The 20,692-nt window shown below is 44.1% G+C and overlaps 1 protein-coding gene across 2 annotated transcripts in view; it reads right to left on the bottom strand.

Annotated features, from left to right (window-relative positions):
• The window catches only part of KIAA0825 (KIAA0825 ortholog), a 523,961-nt gene that overhangs the window by 338,228 nt on the left and 165,041 nt on the right, over window positions 1-20,692 (bottom strand). For both annotated transcript variants that reach the window (XM_060235688.1, XM_060235689.1), the window contains exons 13-15: window positions 14,939-15,127; window positions 6,621-6,854; window positions 2,867-3,275 (exon numbers count right to left, since the gene is read on the bottom strand). In XM_060235688.1, coding sequence (XP_060091671.1) covers window positions 2,867-3,275; window positions 6,621-6,854; window positions 14,939-15,127 — 832 coding nt within the window. The remainder of the gene's footprint in view (window positions 1-2,866; window positions 3,276-6,620; window positions 6,855-14,938; window positions 15,128-20,692) is intronic.

The raw sequence follows: 20,692 nt of genomic DNA, 5'->3' as shown, positions 1-20,692 counted from the left end.
ACGAAACGCACCCAGGCATAGTGAGAATGAAGGCCCTAGCCAGGAGCTACGTATGGTGGCCGGGAATGGACGGGGAGATAGAGAACTGGGTCCGGAGATGCAGCACATGTCAGGAGTCGCGGCCGGACCCACCCAGCGCCCCAGCTACACGGTGGGAGACCATGAGGAAACCGTGGTCCCGGCTCCACATTGACTTTGCCGGGCCGTTCCAGGGGCAGATCTTCCTAATCATTGTAGATGCATACACAAAATGGTTAGAGGTCATCCCCGTAGGGTCTACCTCGTCAGCAGCAGCCATTAGAGCATTACGCAGGATCCTGTGCACCCACGGCATCCCGGATACCATAGTCTCGGACAACGGGGCCGCGTTCACATCGGGGGAATTCCAGGCATTCCTCCAGAGGTACCTCATTAGACACATCCGGTCAGCTCCCTTCCACCCGGCCACCAACGGCCAGGCCGAGCGGATGGTCCGGACAACAAAAGAGGCCCTGGGCAGAATAGTGCAGGGCGATTGGGACCACCGGCTAGCCGCGTTCCTCTTCGACAACCGGGTCATTCCAAACCCAGTCACCGGGGTCAGCCCAGCTGAGCTCCTCATGGGACGCAAGCTCACCACACGGCTAGACCGCCTACACCCCGACAGAGCCTCCGACGCGCGAGGGTCCCTGGAGGTCAGAGACGCGGCTAGGGGGTTCTTCGCGGGGGATCCAGTGTTCGCCCGCAACTACGCTTCCGGCCCAGAATGGGTAGCCGGGCGGGTACTACGGGTTGTGGGTTCCCGCCACTACGAGGTGTCCACCGAGGGGGGCCAGATCCTACGCCGGCACATCGACCAGCTGCGCCGCAGAACTCTCCCAGAAGTACCCACGGAAACGAGGGAGGGGGAGGGGGCCGAAGAGCACCCAATGACACATGCGCCGGCACCAAGGACACCCCCACCGGCAGAGGCGGACCAACCCTCGGATCCAGACCCACAGCCCCCCAACGCTCAACCCCCCAGGGAAGCCCCAGATGCGGAAGGAGCCCCGGCACCTCAAGCAACCCCAAGGCGTTCAACACGGGAGCGTCGACCTCCCGCCTACCTCCAGGACTATGTCACTAACTAAGGGGGGAGGAGTGTAGTGTATCAGTAACAACATTCGCCCCGCGCGGAGGCTACTGGGCGGTCCCAGAAGCCTCCAGCGCAGGGCGCGGAATCACCCGCCAATCAACAGCTGCGGCGGGAAGTTCAACAGGTCAGGATTGGCCTGACCGACCCAGTAGGCTGTACCGGGAATTGTATATAAGCGGGGCCCGGCCCGCGTGCTCGCTCTCTTGCAACGTGCTCCTAATAAACTATGTTGCCCTACTCTAGTCTCCGCTTCGAGTACGTTACATCAGGTTATGAGTCAGGAAGGTGGTGGCTTAATCAGATAGCCAGAGGTTAAGACAGGAACAACACCTACTGGTTGAACTCATAGTGTTATCACTCAGTTGGGATGGGGAAAGCAGCCAGCACAGGAAATATGCCTATGTTGCAATCAGAGCCAAGCCTCAGCATGCTCTCTACTGTGTCACAGAGAGAGTTCCAGTTGGCCTATTTTCTGATCACTCTCCATTTTGTTTCTCTGGCCTTGAGGTCCACTTAGCTCGTGGGGTACCCTTTGGGAATAGGCAGTGCTTCTGGCTACACTATTCACTGCAAGTCCTCATTATCACAAGTGTAATATGTTATCCGAGTATGGCCTCAATCCAATAGAAATTAGTTAAGCTTACATTCTTCTTCAATCCATGCCAGTTAAATGAGTTATAACTAACTTTAGTTGGATCAGCTCCTATATGTTTAATTATAATTATGTAGAGCACATTTTTGAAAGGGTTTTCTGTATTGTAGAATGGGAATTTATCTACTTATGTGTAAAACTATCCAGATTAAATATTTAATGCTGTAATAAAAGACCATTACATTTTCAATGTTTTATCAAATTGGTGTTTTTTAGATAAAAAATAGTATATGACATCTGACTAATATCACTGTAAATTCCTGAGGTAAAATAAAGAGTAGAATCTACCAGTTACACACTTTGCTGATTATAATCTGTTTAAAAAGCCTTCCAATTTCAGTAAAGTTACAAACTGAATTATGTTACAATTTTTCTTGATCATCATGATCATGAGCGGCATCCAGTGTATGACTCAATTTTGTAGTACTATCTTCCTTGTTACAATTCAACAAGCTGTATGAGCAACTATGAACAGCAAACACATGAACTTGCAATAGTGAGTGTGAACCTTACTCCATCTAGTATAGTATTATCTGCTCTGATCGGCAGCAGATAGCCAAAGTCTCAGGCAGAGGTCTGCTCCAGGGTGAAAATCCTTTCAATGAGAGATGCCAGGGATATCTAACATATTACATTCCATTAAAATAGCTCAGATAATTCAGATAACTGTAACACACCAAAATGAATTCAACTTTTTGCAAAATATTATTGTGTTTGAATCTTGGGGTGAAATATGAAACACCCCCCCCCCCCCAATTATTCCAAAATGTTCCAATTCCCCTCTGGATATATTGTGGTGCAAAATTCAATGTGCTTACTCGTTTCTAATCACAGAAGACCAGAAAAAGCCTTTTATGTACATATATTCTCTTTAATGCAATCTCCATAGCAAAACCCATTACCAGAATATATGTAATGACAGTTTAAACATACAGAAGGGGGAAACACAATTTTCCTGGATTTCAGTTTATTTTAATAATCAGATTCCTGTGGGAACTTAGTACTTGGTATTAGGAATATTTTACTTTTTTTATTATGAAGCACATTGTGTTTACACCAATGAATGACAGGGAAAATAGGAAACTATTATACTTCCTTACCAGCCTATGCTTAGTTTTCTTGCCTTTAGTAACTGGTTTTCAATCCAGTTTGGTCTTTGCTGTTCAATGCTCCATAAAATCTTCTGTGTCACTTGTTTAGGGCTCCTTGTCTTTTTCCCCATAATGCTTTCCAAACATACACGAACCAAACTAAGCTTCTCTTTGCTCCATCTATCAAGTGTTGTACCGATTAAAAGTTCTGTGGTGTTTCCATCCTCAAATATCCGACATATAATTACAATCAAGATCCAGACAAGAAGACCAGCTTTTTTTGATTCAGTACAAGTTTTTGGCATTTTTCTCTCAGACAGAAAAAAGAAATACTTAATTGGAGGCGGCAAACATGCAATCACCGTAGGTAGCTTGCTGATTACAATAGATACTGCCTTAGCAGCAAGCCTTGTGAAGCCTTTAAAAAAATGAAAGATATGATTAATACTGAACACTTGTTTTACATGCAGTTTTGAGCACTGTCAATGTCTAATTTTAAAAGTGACTGAGATACATCACCCAGATGCACATGGTATATAGGGCTGGCATCATCTTTCGTGGCAAAGAGCAAGTTCTCCTCTCTGTCCCTTCCACTACATAGATAACACCTGATCAGGGCTGGCTCTCCCAGTAGGCAAACTAGGTGGTTGCCTAGGGCGCTGGGAGGGTGGGGATACCAAATTGGGCTCCCCACACCCCTCCGGTGCCCCAGGCAAACACCTAGTTTGCCTGCCTCCCTCGCCACTACCGCCGCCCACCACCACCACTGCTGCCACCCGCCCCTCCATTCCCTTCCCTCCCTTCACCTCCTCCCACGCCACTGCACCTCCTCCCTCCCTGCCGCGGCTCCACAGCCCCCATGCCTCCCCGCCTCCTCCCTCCCTGCCGCGGCTCCACGGCCCCCATGCCTCCCCGCCTCCTCCCTCCCTTTGGACCCTTTCCCACCCCGTGCCAATTTCAATGCCGGAACCGGCTCTAGCGCTGCATTCCAGCTCTCTAAAGCCCCCCCCCAGCCGAACACTCGAATCGTGGGTAAAACCGTGCCGCGGGGCCGGGACGCATTCACCGTCTTTCAGGAACAGCATCCTGAAAGGGCGACCCCCACTGCCACTGACTCCTCCCCTTCCCACTTCCTGGATGGGAGAGGAGTCAGTAGCAGCGGGGATTGCCCTTTCAGGACGTTGTTCCTCAGAGACGGTGAGCGTGTCCCGGCCTGCGGTGCGGTTTCATCTGCGATTCGAGTGTTCGGCCGGGGAGAGGAGGGGCTTTAGAGAGCTGGAACGTGGCACTAGAGCTGGTTCCGGCGTTGAAATTGGCATGGGGTGGGAAATGGTCTGAAGGGAGGGAGGAGGCGCAGCAGGGAGGCACGGGGGCACTTGGAGGGCACCAGGCAACGAGTCTGCCTAGGGTACCATGGGGCGTCAGGCCGCCCCTGCACCTGATCATATGGAGACCTTTATATGTATCGCCACTTCTTTTTTTGAGAGGAAACCACCCCACAACCTGGCTCCCATTGTGAATAAGTATTTGTCTGGAGTGCCCAGTTCACTTTAGTTATCTATGTAGTGTAGAGTGAATGAGCTTGCTCCTTTCACATAGAGGACAACATCAAGCACCAGTTCAAGCCAATGTAGGAACCAGATATATTCATCTTGTATTGGAAAGATTGTTGAACCTGATTAGAAAGACATGAATTAAATCCTTACTAAACCATGAACCCCACAATGTTGCCTGGAGCAATGCACTATCCCTTAGTCTAACCTACTTATTCCATAGTATACTGAATACTATAATTAACTACTTAGCAGGTTGTGAAATTAAATTGAACAAAGAAGCCAAGATCTAAACAACTAACCTATGCACAACAAGGGGTTTTGCTCATGTCTCCTGGGATACATCTCAGTGAGTTTCCTACTTCTTCAGAGAATATGAGTACAGACCACAGCTCAGAGAGAGCATCTGTCTTGCAGGCCAAAAGTCCCAAGCTCAATATCAAGCAGCTCCAGTTAGAAAATCTGGTAGAAAGTGATGTGAGACGTGTATTGGAGACTACTGAAGAGCTGTTGCTAGTCAGAATGGACACTAATGATATATCAGTTGTCTGACAGTGTACAGCAGCTTTATGTGTTGTTGTTGTTATTATTATTATTATTAATAATAATATTTATGGTTTTATCTGTTTTATCTGTTTTAAATCGTCATCCCCTTACATGTTTAAATATTGTTAATTTTATGTGGGATCTATTGTTGGAAGCCGCCCTGAGCCACTTGTGGGAAGGGCGGCATATAAATTCTAAATAAATAAATAAAAATAAAATAAGCTAAAGATATAACATAAACCTCCATTTTGCAACATGATCATATCACAAAATCATTCCCTCTCTTACTGTCTCTTTTGCTCCCTAAACTATTCTGTCACTTCAGTCAGAAATTACTCCCACCTTAAGACCCCTTTCATAAAAGGGTAAAACAAGAATATAAAGTCAATATTTTCCCAATTAAATAGCTTTAAAATGATTTCCTTTCTATATAAAACTAATGAAACATTTACATTTGCATATGAAAATTCTGGATATTTTGCTACTGTTTTGAACAAAGTTAAGAATGTTAAACTTGGTTTAGGAACTAGAGAAAAAGGTTCCAAGCCAAGTTATTAAAGGCAGCCAATTATAAATGCCTACATTACAAATCTATGATTACTCTAAGATTACAGTCCCAATATTAACTAAAAATTAAATTTGTGATAACATATTTACACTTAACAAAATCTAAACACTAACAGCAATCTGTTTAATAAACTGTAAAAAGGGAGAAAGGAAAACAGGTTGCTGTTTTAATAACTGAAGACCTTTGACTATCACTCGCATAATGTTTTATCCTTTTTACCACAGATGATAATATACTACATCTCCCAAATGATTAAAAATCTAATATAAATGAGCTGTTTATCATTCCTCACAGTGAACATGATGGCTCTGTGGGGCAGTGAAAAAGCATACTCGCCACAAGAGATACCCCAAGGCATGCAGATAGGCAAATATTAGTTTAAAAAAATTAATGAAAGCCTTCTCCCCTGCAAATGACCCAGTGAAGACTGAGGTTCATTGTTTCCCCAGGAGGCTTAGAACCAAACCAGACATCATGGCAGTCATGGGTAAGACCCTTGGCTGCGGCCATTTTTGATAAGAATTTGGCCACTTAAAGAGGCATTTAAAGATACCTCAAAGGCCACACTACAACAGAACCAGGCAATCTTGTTTGCCTACTACATGACTTTTCAACTGTTTTTGAAGGTAAAATGTGTATCTGGGTTCTCCTCTTTACATTCCCTCATATGTGTGAATGCTTCATTACTATGGGGGAAAGTTCTATACTTGAGGTCAGCCACCAGAACAGTGGGAGTAAAACCTGCTCAAGACTATATATCTTGGTACCCACTGAGAGGGATTCTAGGTGGGTGAATGGGGGAACGAATGCAACCCTTCTAGTGCTGCAGACAGGATATGAATTCTGCTTCTTATGTGTGCCCTGTCAAAAAGTCCTTGCAGTCCTTGCTTCCCTCCACCATTACAAAGACAGGCATTTTGTTAATTCCATAGTAAGAAATTAACATCATCAAAATATGTCAATAATTCCATCAAAACTCCAGGAATTATCTTACTAAAGTTGTTAAACTATACCATTTAACTCTATTATTCCATTTTTATGTTCTCATTAAATGGATAACCATTATTTTGACATGTTTATGTAAGAACACACTTACATTTTCCAGATTCTTTTCTCTTCATTTCTCTAGGGGTATAATTCCATTCCTTTGGAACAGTCTTCAACAAACTTTCAGGAATTATTTGCTTGTGTTGATAGGTTCCATAATTCTCTGTTGCTTCCCATGAATGCATCAAAGAAATTATCTGCTTCACTATACCCTTAACGGAATTCATCAGAGTCAGCTTCAAACATCTGATTACCTCCGGTTCTGATTCAGAACAACTGGAAACTTTGGAAGCAAAATAAAAGAGACATAAAGTAAGCTAAGCCATGAAGACAGCAATCCCAAGCAGGTTTACTCAGAATCCTGCACAGGTCTATTCAATGGGGAACTGACTTTAGGATTGCACTGTTGTTTCCATACTTTTAAAAATTTCCCTTCTGTAAATATTAACCTCTCCCAAACTTTCAACATCCCAGCAACAAAGGGATTTGCATAGATACTATATTCATTCCTTTGTTTAAAAGATTCTGAAAATTTGAAATATTAAGGTAGATGGTCAAGTGGGATTCTTGAACTATGTTGTGCCACCTGATACCACAGACATTGTTTATTGACATTATCCACCTGAATATAATTTTCAAGTTGGAAGACTATGATATTAAGGCATTAGATACCTCCAGAACTTTTATTCCTTCACAGAGCAACAGAGAAGTTAATGAAATTTAATTTAAGCAAACAAATTTAGATAGCTGTATACTTTTATATATGTACATATAGCATCAATGAGGGTTTTTGCAGGTGGACACACATGGTCATCAGCTGCTAACAACAAAACCCTTACTCTCTCTTCTACGTATACGTATCATGCCATATAATACTCTCAACAGCTGGATCTCAATTCTATCCTGGGAAGGAGTCCCAGCGTTTGGTGGCATTCCACCCTTCTACAGTTATCAGGGCTGTGGGGGCTGGTACCCATCAGGTCATCTTCGTTGTTTGGCCTCTTTATTGCCTCCTCTCATACCTACTTCACTTTTCCTCTTCCCCACACTTTTCCCCTCCTCCTAACATTTTTCCATCCTCCACTATATGCCAAAACCCACTTTACTGACATCAGCTCCTTGCTTCTCTCCATCAAATTGTTTCAACTTCCAGGTAGGCTGAGCAAAGTAGGGATGCTGATGTTCAGCTGCCAACATTGGGTGGAGACTGGTTCCCATGACTCCTGGTTCAAAGTGAGATGGAGGCAGGCCCTTGTAGCTGGGGGCAGGGCAAAATGGGGAAAGCGTGCCCTTGACACTGGAGCAAGTTGTGGTTGAGGCCTAGGGATGAGACCTGTCATGGTCAAGGCTAATCAGTGCTTGAGCCTTCACCTCACAGGGACTGGCAAGTCTTAAGAACATAAGAGAAGCCATATTGGATCAGGCCAATGGCCCATCCAGTCCAACACTCTGTGTCACACAGTTGTCAAATACACACACACACACTGTGGCTAACAGCCACTGATGGACCTCTGCTCCATATTTTTATCTAACCCCCTCTTGAAGCTGGCTATGCTTGTAGCCGCCACAACTCCTCATGTTAATCACCCTTTGGGCGAAGAAGTACTTCCTTCTCTCCATTTTAACCGAACTGCTCAGCAATTTCATTGAATGCCCACGAGTTCTTGTATTGTGAGAAAGAGAGAAAAGGACTTCTTTCTCTTTCTCCATCCCATGCATAATCTTGTAAACCTCTATCATGTCACCCTGCAGTCGACGTTTCCCCAAGCTAAAGTGTCCCAAGTGTTTTAACCTTTCTTCATAGTAAAAGTGTTCCAACCCCATAATCATTCTAGTTGCCCTTTTCTGGACTTTTTCCAATGTTATAATATCCTTTTTGAGGTGCGGTGAACAGAATTGTACACAGTATTCCAAATGAGATCGCACCATCAATTTATACAGGGGCATTATGATATTGGCTGATTTGTTTTCAATTCCCTTCTTAATAATTCACAGCATGCCCCTTTTATTGCAATCGCACACTGTCTTGACATTTTCAGTGAGTTATCTACCACGACCCCAAGATCTCTCTCTTGGTCAGTCTCTGCCAGTTCACACCCCATCAACTTGTATTTGTAGCTGGGATTCTTGGCCCCAATGTGCATTACTTTGCACTTGGCCACAGTGAACCTCATCTGCCACGTTGACGCCCACTCACCCAGCCTCAACAGATCCCTTTGGTGTGCCTTACAATCCTCTCTGGTTCTCACCACCCTGAACAATTTAGTGTCATCTGTAAACTTGGCCACTTCACTGCTTACGCCCAACTCCAAATCATTTATGAACAAGTTAAAGAGCATGGGGCCCAGTACTGAGCCCTGTGGCACCCCACTGCTTACCGTCCTCCACTGCAAAGATTGCCCGTTTATACTCACTCTCTGCTTCCTATTAATTAGCCAGTTTTTGATCCACAAGAGGACCTGTCCTTTTACTCCATGACTCTCGAGCTTACTAAGGAGCCTTTGATGGAAGCCAAGGTAAACAACATCTATTGGGTCTCCTTTGTCCACATGTTTGTTCACCCCCTCAAAGAAATGTAACAGATTAGTGAGGCAAGATCTTCCCTTACAGAACCCATGCTGAGTCTTCCTCAATAACTCGTGTTCATCAATGTGCCTACTCATTCTGTCCTGGATAATGGTTTCTACCAACTTTCCCGGTATTGAAGTCAGACTGACTGGCCTGTAATTTCCTGGATCTCCTCTGGAACCCTTTTTAAAGATGGGGTGACATTTGCTACCTTCCAGTCCTCAGGAACGGAGGCAGATTTCAATGAAAGATTACATATTTTTGTCAGGAGATCCACAAGTTCAACTTTGAGTTCTTTCAGAACTCTTGGATGTATGCCATCCGGACCTGGTGATTTATTAGATTTTAATTTGTCTATCAGTTGTAGGACCTCCTCTCTTGTCACCTCAATCTGACTCAGGTCTTTCAATACCCCTTCAAAAATAAGTGGTTCTTGAGCGGGCAAACACTTCTCATCTTCCACAGTGAAGACGGAGGAAAAAAATGCATTCAGCTTCTCAGCCAATTCCCTATCCTCCTTCAGTAATCCTTTGAACCCTTGGTCATTCAAGGGCCCCACTGCCTCCCTGGCTGGTTTCCTGATTCTAATATATTTGAAGAAATTTTTTATTGTTAGTCTTTATGTTTTTTGCAATATGCTCCTCATAGCCCCTTTTTGCCTGCCTGATCACAGTCTTGCATTTGATTTGCCACAGCCTGTGTTCCCTTTTATTAATCTCACTTGGACTAGCTTTTCACTGCTTAAAGGAGTCCTTCTTACCTTTTACAGCTTCCATTACTTTGTTTGTTAACCATACAGACCTTTTCTTATACCTGTTTGTGCCTTTCCTAACTTGTGGTATATATTTTATCTGAGCTTCTAGGATTATACTTTTAAATAGCCTCCAAGCTTTCCCAAGGGTTTTGTCTGTATTTACCTTCCCTTTCAGTTTCCTCTTCACATGCCTCCTCATCTCAGAGAATTTACCCTTTTTAAAGTTAAACATGGTTGTGCTGGTGTTTTCAGGCAACTCTCTATTTATACAAATGGTGAAATCAATAACGTTATGGTCACTGCTCCCAAGCAGTGCGATCACTTTTACATCTCTCACCAAGTCTTGGGCATTACTTTGGACCAAATCCAGGATTGCCCCACCCTGGTAGGTTCTGAGACCATCTACTCCATAGCACAGTCATTGAGAGCATCTAGAAACTCAATCTCTTTCTCTTGACCTGAACACATACTTACCCAATCAATCTGTGGGTAGTTAAAATCACCTATTACGACACAGTTTTTACGTTTAGCCGCTATCTTTAATCCTTCCATCATATTATAATCATCCTCTATCTTTTGATTTGGTGGGTGATAACAAACTCACATAGTTAAATTTTCTTTTGGGCCCTCTATTTCAACCCAAAGCATTTCTAGAAGGGAATCTAACTCTCTGACCTCAGTCTTACTGGACTGTATACCCTCTCCGATATACAGAGCCACCCCACCTCCAACCCTTCCCTCCCTATCCTTCTGATATAACTTATATCCAGGAATCACCGTGTCCCACTGATTCTCCTCATTCCACCAAGTTTCTGAAATTCCCACAATGTCTATGTTTTCCCCAACAGTAAACATTCCAATTCACCAATTTTACTTTGAACACTTCTAGCATTTGTATACAAACATCTATAATTTCCCAGGCAAGCTAGGCCCGCAACCTTCCTACTGCTGCCTCGAGACTTTGACAGACAGTCCTCGAGACTTTGACAGACAGTTTGTCACCAGCTCAGTGGACAACTCTGATTCATTACCCGGTAGAAAAGTTACAGCTAACCCTTCATCTCTTTGAGATGAGTCCTCCCAAACCAGAGACATTTCATCTCCTGTTGGCTTTCCCTCAAGATTTAGCTTAAAAACTGCTCTGCCACCTTTTTGATTTTAAGCGCCAGCAGCTTGGTTCCATCTGGGGATAAGCGGAGACCGCCTCTTTTGTACAGCTCCCACTTGTTCCAGAAAGCATCCCAGTGCCTAACAAATTTAAACCCTTCCTCCCTACACCATCGTCTCATCCACACATTGAGACTTCTAATTTGTGCCTGTCTCTCCAGCCCTGCACGTGGAACAGGTAGCACTTCTGAGAAGGCTACCTTGGAGGTCCTGGCCTTAAGTCTCCCACCTAGCAGCCTAAATTTTTCCTCCAGGACCTCATGACTGCATTTCCCCACATTGTTGGTGCCAACATGCACCACGACCACTGGCTCCTCCCCAGCACTATCAGCCTATCTACTACACGCGTAATGTCCGCTACCTTCGCACCAGGCAGGCAAGTCACCATATGGTCAGTATGTGGTTTTGCCACCCAGCTGTCTACTTGCCTAAGGATTGAATCACCAACTACCAAGACCCCCCCTCTCTCCCTGCCCAGGGATGGTTCCTTGGCGTGAAAGGATACCTGCTCACCAACTGAAGAAGAGGTCCCTTCTGAGGGTGCATTCCCCTTATCCTCAGCACAGTGCCCTGTTCCCTCTCGACCCTCATGCTCCCAGGCAGCAACAGGGCTGCCACGTTCAGAGTGGGGCTCATCTAATACGTCCCCGAAAGTCTTCTCTGAGTACCTAACTGACTGTCTCTGCTTCTCCAGGTCAGTCACCTCGGCCTCAAGTGTGCGAACTCTTTCCATGAGGACCAGGAGCTCCTTGCATTGAGCACACACCCACAACTTCTGTCCTCTGGGCAGATAGTCATACATGTGACACTCAGTGCAAAATACTGGAAAGCCTCCACCCCCCTGCTGGCAGTCTACCTTCATGATAGCTTTTTAAAAAATATACAATCCCATTTTAAATCCTGTTTGTTTATGTGGCTCCCCTTCTGGAGGGTCAACTTACCTTATCGGGAACTCAAGGAAAATAGGGATCTGGATTCCTGGTCCTTACACAGCCCCTAGGCTAAAAGCCACAGGCGAAGAGCCCTTAAGCTCTCGCTCTTCGGCTCGCGCCAAAGGCTTGCACCTCTGGCAAGGCGCAGCTTAATAATGCAAAGAGGATGGGGAACATAGCCACTCCTAATCAATCAGCAACAATCACCTTCAATCACCTTCAGCCCAATCAAACCAAACAGACAGCAGTTTCCCAGCAACCACAAACTCAGAATTTTCAGCAGTCACACAAACTCAGAAATTCTCAGCAACTTTCCCAGCTGCTTAGAAAGCCAAACCTCACCCTTATAGCAGTTGTTCTCTGCTCACTCTCAGAGCTTCTCTGCTCTCTCTCTCAGGGCTCTCTGAAATGTGCTCAGCCTCTGGCAAGGCGCAGCTTAATAATGCAAAGAGGGTGGGAAACACAGCCACTCCTAACCAATCCGCAACAATCACCTTCAATCACCTTCAGCCCACTCAAACCAAACAGACAGCAGTTCCCCAGCAACCACAAACTCAGAATTTTCAGCAGTCACACACTTCAGCAGTCAAACTCAGAAATTCTTAGCAACTTCCCCAGCTGCTTAGAAAGCCAAACTTCACCCTTACAGCACTTATTCTCTGCTCTCTCTCAGAGCTCTTTGAAATGTGCTCAGCCTCTGGCAAGGCACACCTTAATAATAATTAGCCTTGGCTCATAATGAAGTAGTTGAGAAGTGGATCCTCAAAGTCGGGGCAGTGGGGTTTCTGCTCTGCCTCACAACATTACATTATCATCGACTGTACTGATATAAATTATCTTTCTCTGGTGCTATTCTTTTACTTTTTAATTATTGTTGTTCAGTTGCACAGTTGAGTCTGACTCTTTGCAACCCCATGAACAAAGTCATGCCAAGCCCTCCCGTCTTCCACCATCCTCCGAAGTCTGCTCAAATTTGTGTTTGTTACATCAGTAACGCTGTCCAGCCATCTCATCTTTTGCTGTCCCCTTCTTCTTTTGCCTTCTGTCTTTCCCAGCATCAGTGCTCCCTTCTCATTTGGTGGCCAAGTATTTCAGCTTCAGCTTCAGCATCTGACCTTCCAGGGAACAGTCTGGGTTGATTTCCCTTAGGACTGACTGATTTGATCTTCTTGCAGTCCAAGATTTTAATTAGAAGATAATAAATTATTACTATTCAATGTTTTTCCTGTTTCTCCTCATGAACAAACAAGTTCTCATGGGTAGTTTGATCCATCTGCAGTGCTAGTCTAAGAGCACTTCTCAGGACTACGCCTCACTGAATAGACCTGAGTAGAATTATGCATCGATCTGCTTATGATTGCTCTCAAAAGTAAGTATTCAATAATGCAAGCCATCTAAGAAATACAATATTTTCATGTTGTTAAAACATTAAACGATTATCATGATATTTAGTAATTATCACAATATTATTATGGTATTTGGTAAGAATCATGTATTTTTAGAAAAAGATCTATAATGGTAGTTACTTTTGAAAGAAAAGACAAAAGAAACAGAAAAAAGTTACATAGGGCTTGTTTTAGTCCACTGCTGCTTCAGCATTCTTTTCTCAGATAGAACTGAGAAGGAGTCTATGGGGATATGGAAGGATGCCCTGTTCACTTATTTTAATAACAGTGCTGACATATACAAAAGTATCCCATCCAGTTGAAAAGTTCATTGTGAGCAGTGACTCACAAAAGCTCATAACCTACCACAAATGTTATTAGTCTTTAAGGTGCTACTGTGCTCTAAATGTTTTCTACTGCTACAGACAAACACGACTACGCATCTTGAACTATTTCATCCAGCTGCAGATTTTGTCCTTGTTCTACTAGCCTGATTGATACATGTGTCTTTCCACTGTGGATTCTATGTACAGGCATACTTGGATTTATTAGAACCTATGCTGATTGACAAAAAACTGACCAGAGGACTCTCTAAATCTTATTGGCAGGTTTGACCAAAGAACTGTATCTGTAACTAAGTTTCTATTTTATGCAATGAAAATATAGGTCAAGATAGCATTCTTTGTATAATCTACTAAGATTCTAACCCTTATACTATAAGATATAATTGGATGAATGATCTATACTGAAACTTTATGTAGGTAATTATAACAGTATTTTCTCTACTTCTGAACGGCCTGTGGGCCATAATAAAGACTGACTGAATTAACTTAACAGCTTGGCATAGTGCTTTTGTGCCTATCATAAAAGAAAGACATCTGTAGAGGACTAACCTGGAACTTTATGAAACACTAAATTTTAATCCATAAATATCCAATACAAAGGCCAAATGGAAGATGGCAAAAGGAACAACATACCATCTTTCATACAGAAATTCTGCTACTGTTTTAACACCTAACAACAAACTTAAATCTTACAGAAGGATTTTTCAGAGGCAAAAAGAATTAAATATTACAGTTCCTGATTAGGAATAGATTATAGCAAATTTATGTTATGTTATGGGGCTGCAAAAGATAGCTTTAAGATACTTTCATAGTCATTTTCAAGAGCATCACCCTCAAGAAGCCAGGCGAAGAAACTCTAAATTATCATATTCCATCCCCAATTTCTTTTTGTGATTCTCTTTTGTCCATTTACAAGTATCATACCTGTGGCGTGACCCCCCCTCCCAGAAATGACCTCTCATGTTGAAAGTTTCAGTCACTTTTGAAAACAGGATGTCCTGTAATCCACATTACAGCTATGAACATTCCCACTGCTTAACATTGCCACAATTTATCTTGATTTGACAGTAAAGAGGTTAGCAATATTCCTTAAATAAATCTCCAGGACACTTCTAACATTACATGATTTAAGATGCTGTATGCTGACATACTATAGCAATAACCCAAGAAAACTAAATCTGTATAAACACATGTACATTTCATCATGTTTCTTATACCTGACATGTTGTACAAACAATCCCACATTTTCTCTTTTTCCATGAAGTTCTCAAGAACAACACCAAGTGATGTGGGAGATAAAGTGCAATAAGACAGTACTGTAAAGATTGCTTCAGTTAAACTCGGTTTGTTGTTATTTTTCTCGTCAGGGCAAGTACTTTGTTCTCCACATTTGAACTGTTCAGATTCTTGAAAACAGAAAAAAAGGAAAACAATCTGAAGTCAAGACATAATCCAATGCACAATTATGCAGCATCCAATGTGGAACTGTTAGCCACTTGACTCTTAGAGCTGCTACTTGCTTCATTAGAGAAAACATAGAGGTAGCCAAATGGAACCTATTAACGTTTGTCCATGGAACAGGTAACTCTGGGGGAAAACTGAAATATGACATGGTGGAAAGGGTTTATCCCACCTTCTGCAATAAAGATGAAATCTGATGCTAATTCAGAATTGTACAATGTATGTAGCTTTGCTGAGAAATACCACTACTCTTATAAACCTCTTTTTTCACTTCCCTCATGATTTCACAGAGAAACAATTTCCAAGTTTACTTAGAATTTCACTTTCTTTATTTCATTTGATTTTTATCCTGCCTCTTCCCCAGCAATCAGAGCTTGGGGTGGCTAACAACATAAATACAAAACAAATGCAATTATCGTCTACAACAATTTAATACACTGGCATGACAACCAAAGAAGCTAACAGTAGACCCAATGGGATTGCCTCAATGGAATGCTTGGAGGAATAATTCCATTTTACAGGCCCTGTTAGGCTTGCTAGACCCCAGGCCCCAACCAATAGAAAGAGAGAAGTCACCAAAGGTTTGGACTATCCCCGATTCCAAATGCACTGAATCATTCCAACTGATACTGAATAATTCCAGTTGATGTTCATATACAGGACTTTTTTGGTAGAAAAAGCCCAGCAGGAACTCATTTCCATATCAGGCCACACCCCCTGACATCAAGCCAGCCGGAACTGCGTTCCTGTGCATTCCTGCTCAAAAAAAAAAGCCCTGTTCATATATTTTCGCAGTAGATAGTCCATTCTGCTAAATCCCATGAACAGTGACAGGACCAATACTCCCTCTAAGCTGTGGAATCTTGTGAGCAAAAATTCTATTTTGTGAGGTACCGGCCTTAAAGTTGTGAGTGAGTGATTTGGCTACTGCATAAATTAGTTTGCTTCGGGGCCATGTTTCCTGAGCTAAAATAAAAATGTGTGAGCTGGATGCTAAAAAACTGTGAAGTAGCTCACACTAACACAGTTTAGGGGGAACACTGGACAAGACTGTTAACTTTCAATTCCTGTTTCAGTAATCCCCTCAGGCACAGGATTATTAGAAATTCCAAAAGTCAATGAAAACATAAGTTTATAACATTCCCATACTACTTTTTAACAGGCAACCTGGAGCCACCATGTGCCTTTCCACCTGGAAAGGCTTAGAAGAAGCTTGGAAACTCGTATTTTGGAAGGCGTGTGTGCCCTTTAAATCTAAGTAGAAACAAGGCTGAGTGGAGGCAGGATGAGCCAGCAGAGCCATGGGAAGCTGTAAGAGAGCCTACATTAGTTTTGCATTTGTTTCAGAAGTTGTTTGCACAGTAAAATAGATAGTGAAGCTGTGTGTAAACAAAGAAAACCTCCATTTCTTTTGCATTCATTTCAGAAGTCGCTTGCACAGTAAAACAGTAAAGAGTAAACAAGAACCTTTTGTTACCCTGTATTAGCCTGAAAAACATGATTGAAATACAGCAGATGGTTACATTCAACAGCTCCCCTGAGTAAATTGCCCCAGTGAGATCACAAAAGTGTGGGCTTCCAAACAGTTTATTTTGGCAGCTTTTTAAATGTGTGTGTGTGTGTGTTCACTTTCATTTAGTGGACATGCAGCCACTGGAGGATGCAGAAATGAAGATTGCATTCAGGGGAACTGCACTGCTGTATTTTTATTTACTTTAGGGAATGAGAAAGTCTCCTGGCTCCATTCCTAAAGTCTCCTAGCTCTACAAAGATCCCCAGATATTTTCTGAGTTAGACCTGGCAATCCTAGGCCATGTGGAACCTAGACAGGTCCCACAGGGCATGAGTTTCTTCAGACAGAGCATTTCACTTAGGATTGCCAGGTCAGATTCAGGAAATATCTGGGGACCTTGGGGGTAGAGCCAGGAGCAGGGTTGTAACAAGCACGACTGAACTCTGAAGGGAGTCCTGCCCATCACATTTAAAGGGACAGTGCTTTTAAATGTCTTCCCTTCATTGGAAATAATGGAGGTTGAGGGCACCTTCTTTTGGGGCTCATAGAATTGGATCCTCTGGTCCAATCTTTTTTAAAATTTGCAAGATTTTTTTAAGGAGAGGGGAAAGTTGCCATGCTGAAAATGTGGTGCCTCTACCTCAAAAAACAGGCCCCCCAGAGCCACAGATACCCACAGATTGATTCTCTGTTAAGTCCTATAGGGACTAGTCTCCATAGGGTATAATGGGGTGCCAAGTGGACATTCCCCACCCTTGCTTTCTGATAACCCTGAAGTGGGAGGAGGACCTCCAAACCAGGGGATCCCTTGCTCCCAACTGGGAATTAATAATATAAACAACCACTGGTTATAGTGACCAAATTACTATGCTATATTGGTGCATATATACAAATAAACGAGAATGAGATACAAAATTCATAAACAAGTCTTCCACTCAAGGAGTCCTGATGTGCAGGCAGTAGACTAAAAGGGTCCTGCTTCGATTATTCTTCCAGCGTAGGGTGCTCCATAAAATCTTAAAGAAGACATCCCTGTTCAAAATTAATGGCTTTTGAATGTAATGCCAGTTTAAAGATGTTTGGAGAATTTTTTCAAGCTTCGAGACATTCAGAACGAGTGGTGGACCAAGCTTGCAGAGAGAACCCAGCTGTGTGCAGACACTGGTGATTTAAGAGGGTTCTACGAAGCCCTGAAGGCAGCATATGGTCCATCGTATCAGGCTCAGAGTCCTTTGCATAGTGCAGACGACCAAGTGCTCCTCACAGACAAGGCATCCATACTGAACTGGTGGTCGGAGTATTTTCAGGTTCTCTTCAGTGCCAATCGCGTAGTTCAAGATTCAGCAATCCACCTCACCCCACTTCAACCAGTGAAAACAGAGCTGGATGATATCCCCACCCTAGAAGAGACTGTTAAAGCCATCAAGCAACTGAAAAGTGGCAAGGCAGCGGGAGTTGATGGAATCCCACCAGAGATCTGGAAGCATGGGGGCATAGTACTACATAGCACACTTCACAAAGTACTTGTCACCTGCTGGGAACAAGGCAAACTACCACAGGACTTTCGCGATGCAATCATCATCACTCTACACAAGAACAAAGGTGAAAAGTCAGACTGCTCCAACTACCGGGGGATAACCCTGCTCTCCATCGCAGGCAAAATCCTTGCTAGAATACTCCTGAATAGACTGGTGCCCACCATTGCAGAAGAACTCCTCCCAGAGAGCCAGTGTGGCTTCAGAGCTAACAGGAGCACCAACAACATGGTATTTGTTCTCAGGCAGCTCCAAGAGAAATGCAGGGAACAGAACAAGGGTCTATATGTGACTTTTGTCGACCTTACCAAAGCTTTTGATACCGTTAGCAGGAAAGGCCTGTGGCAAATCTTGGAACGTTTAAGATGTCCCCCAAGGTTCCTCAGTATGGTCATCCAGCTACACGAAGACCAGCGAGGCCAAGTTAGACACTGCAACGATCTCTCGGAGCCCTTCCCAATAGGCACAGGTGTAAAGCAAGGCTGTGTTCTCGCGCCAACTCTCTTTACGATCTTCTTTAGCATGATGCTTCAAAGAGCCGCAGTAGATTTAGATGATGACGATGGTGTCTACATCCGCTATCGCATCGATGGCAGCCTGTTCAACTTGAGGCGACTAAAGGCGCACTCCAAGACAATGGAAAAACTTATCCGAGAGCTACTATTTGCTGCTGATGCTGCACTTGTCTCCCACTCGGTATCAGCTCTGCAGCATATGATGTCCTGCTTTGCAGAGGCTGCCAAGCTATTTGGCCTAGAAGTTAGTCTGAAGAAGACAGAAGTTCTCCACCAGCCTGCACCCCAGGAAGATTATTACCCTCCTTGCATCACTGTGGGTGAATCAGTTTTGAAGACAGTCCAGCAGTTCAGCTACCTGGGGTGCATCATCTCCTCAGACGCCAAGATCGACAAGGAGATTGACAATAGACTGGCAAAGGCAAACCGTGCATTTGGCCGACTGTATAAAAGAGTGTGGAGCAACAAGCATCTGAAAAAAGGCACAAAGATCAATGTTTACAAAGCGGTCGTGATGACAACCCTCATCTACGGCTCCGAATCGTGAGTTTTATACCGTCATCACCTGTGACTCCTTGAGCGCTTTCATCAGCGCTGCCTTCGCACCATCCTCAACATCCACTGGAGTGACTTTGTGACCAACACTGATGTCCTCAAGCGGGCGGAGGTTACAAGCATCGAGGCATTGCTGTTGAAGACACAGCTGCGCTGGGCAAGGCATATCTCCAGGATGGAAAACCACCGCCTTCCCAAGATTGCCCTTGTGGAGAAACGCCATTTTAGTCAGTGGTGGTGCTTCATTTGGCAGGGGTCAGTAAATCCCTCAGCAGGCTTTGTAGCCTTCCCCTCACTCCCCCCCTCCCTTCCAGAGCCAAACCAACAACGCTAGGGGGAAAATCTCCTAGAGAGGCAGGAAGTGCTTTTGTTCTTGGCATGTGTGTTAGCAGGAAGAGAAGGGCAGTTGGAAGCCAGCGCTCGAGCGAGCATGTGGTGAGCAATGGAGGCTCCTGCCTGGGAGGCCCCAGGCAGGCAGACTAAGTAAGTAATTCACAAGACAGGGCAAGTTTAGATCAGGGCCAGCAGGACGCGTTTATAACACATTTTGTTTGTCAGGCTGTTTGCTGTGCGTGTGCTGTGCTGTGCTAACTTTTTAAATGCAACTGTTTTTGTTTTGTTTTTCTTTCCCTATCTGTTTCTCTTTTTGAATAAATATATTTTTACTGTTTAAATGCTGGCAGTCAAACTCTGTACCACATAGATCCCCAGACCGCTTTAGACCACGCTGTGTTGAGAAGGGGGCCCCGGGGAAGGGGGAAGGCATGCAGTTGGATAAGGTGCCAATCCTCCAGGGGTGCCCCAAAGAAGTGCTGAGGTCTCTGTGAAACCCAAGTGCAGGGTGGCAGAGGACCTTGAGGCCTGGCCTCACAGCTGGAGAGGGGGATTGGGAGTCCTGTTCCTCTCAATCTGAACCCCGGGACTGAGCAGGTGGTGGCAGCGCGCCCAAGGGGCAGGAGGAGAAATAGCTCCCTCCAGGAGTTGGCGACTCAATAGGGAGCTGACGGGACCGGGTCTGAAGGCAGAATCGGGCCGGTTCCGCCACACTTGGCGGCAGCGGTGGGATGAGAACAAACAGAGAACTTGATTGGCCAGGCATTTTTGGTTTTTGATGCGTGCAAGCACCCAGAGGAAGCAACAGAGGTTTTGTTTTATTTTCGGGTCAACTGGAGTAGGGAAAGTTTAGCTAGTTAGGATGGAGCGTGCTAAGATGCGGGAAATCCTGAAGATGACAAAGCCACAGCTCCAGGAAGAGTGTGCAAAGCACAAGCTGGAGTGTGACAACATGACTGTAGTAGATATGAAAGACCTCCTTTTGGAGTATCATCAGCATGCAGGGGCACTTGCAAAAGTGGCCCCTACCCAGTCAGAAGCAATTTTGTGGCTACAGAT

The sequence above is a fragment of the Heteronotia binoei genome, chromosome 4 (genome assembly GCF_032191835.1).
Source record: "Heteronotia binoei isolate CCM8104 ecotype False Entrance Well chromosome 4, APGP_CSIRO_Hbin_v1, whole genome shotgun sequence".
Classification (NCBI taxonomy): domain Eukaryota; kingdom Metazoa; phylum Chordata; class Lepidosauria; order Squamata; family Gekkonidae; genus Heteronotia; species Heteronotia binoei.
Note: the sequence above shows the minus strand (reverse complement) of the source record. Positions and strands in the feature narration are given on the sequence as shown.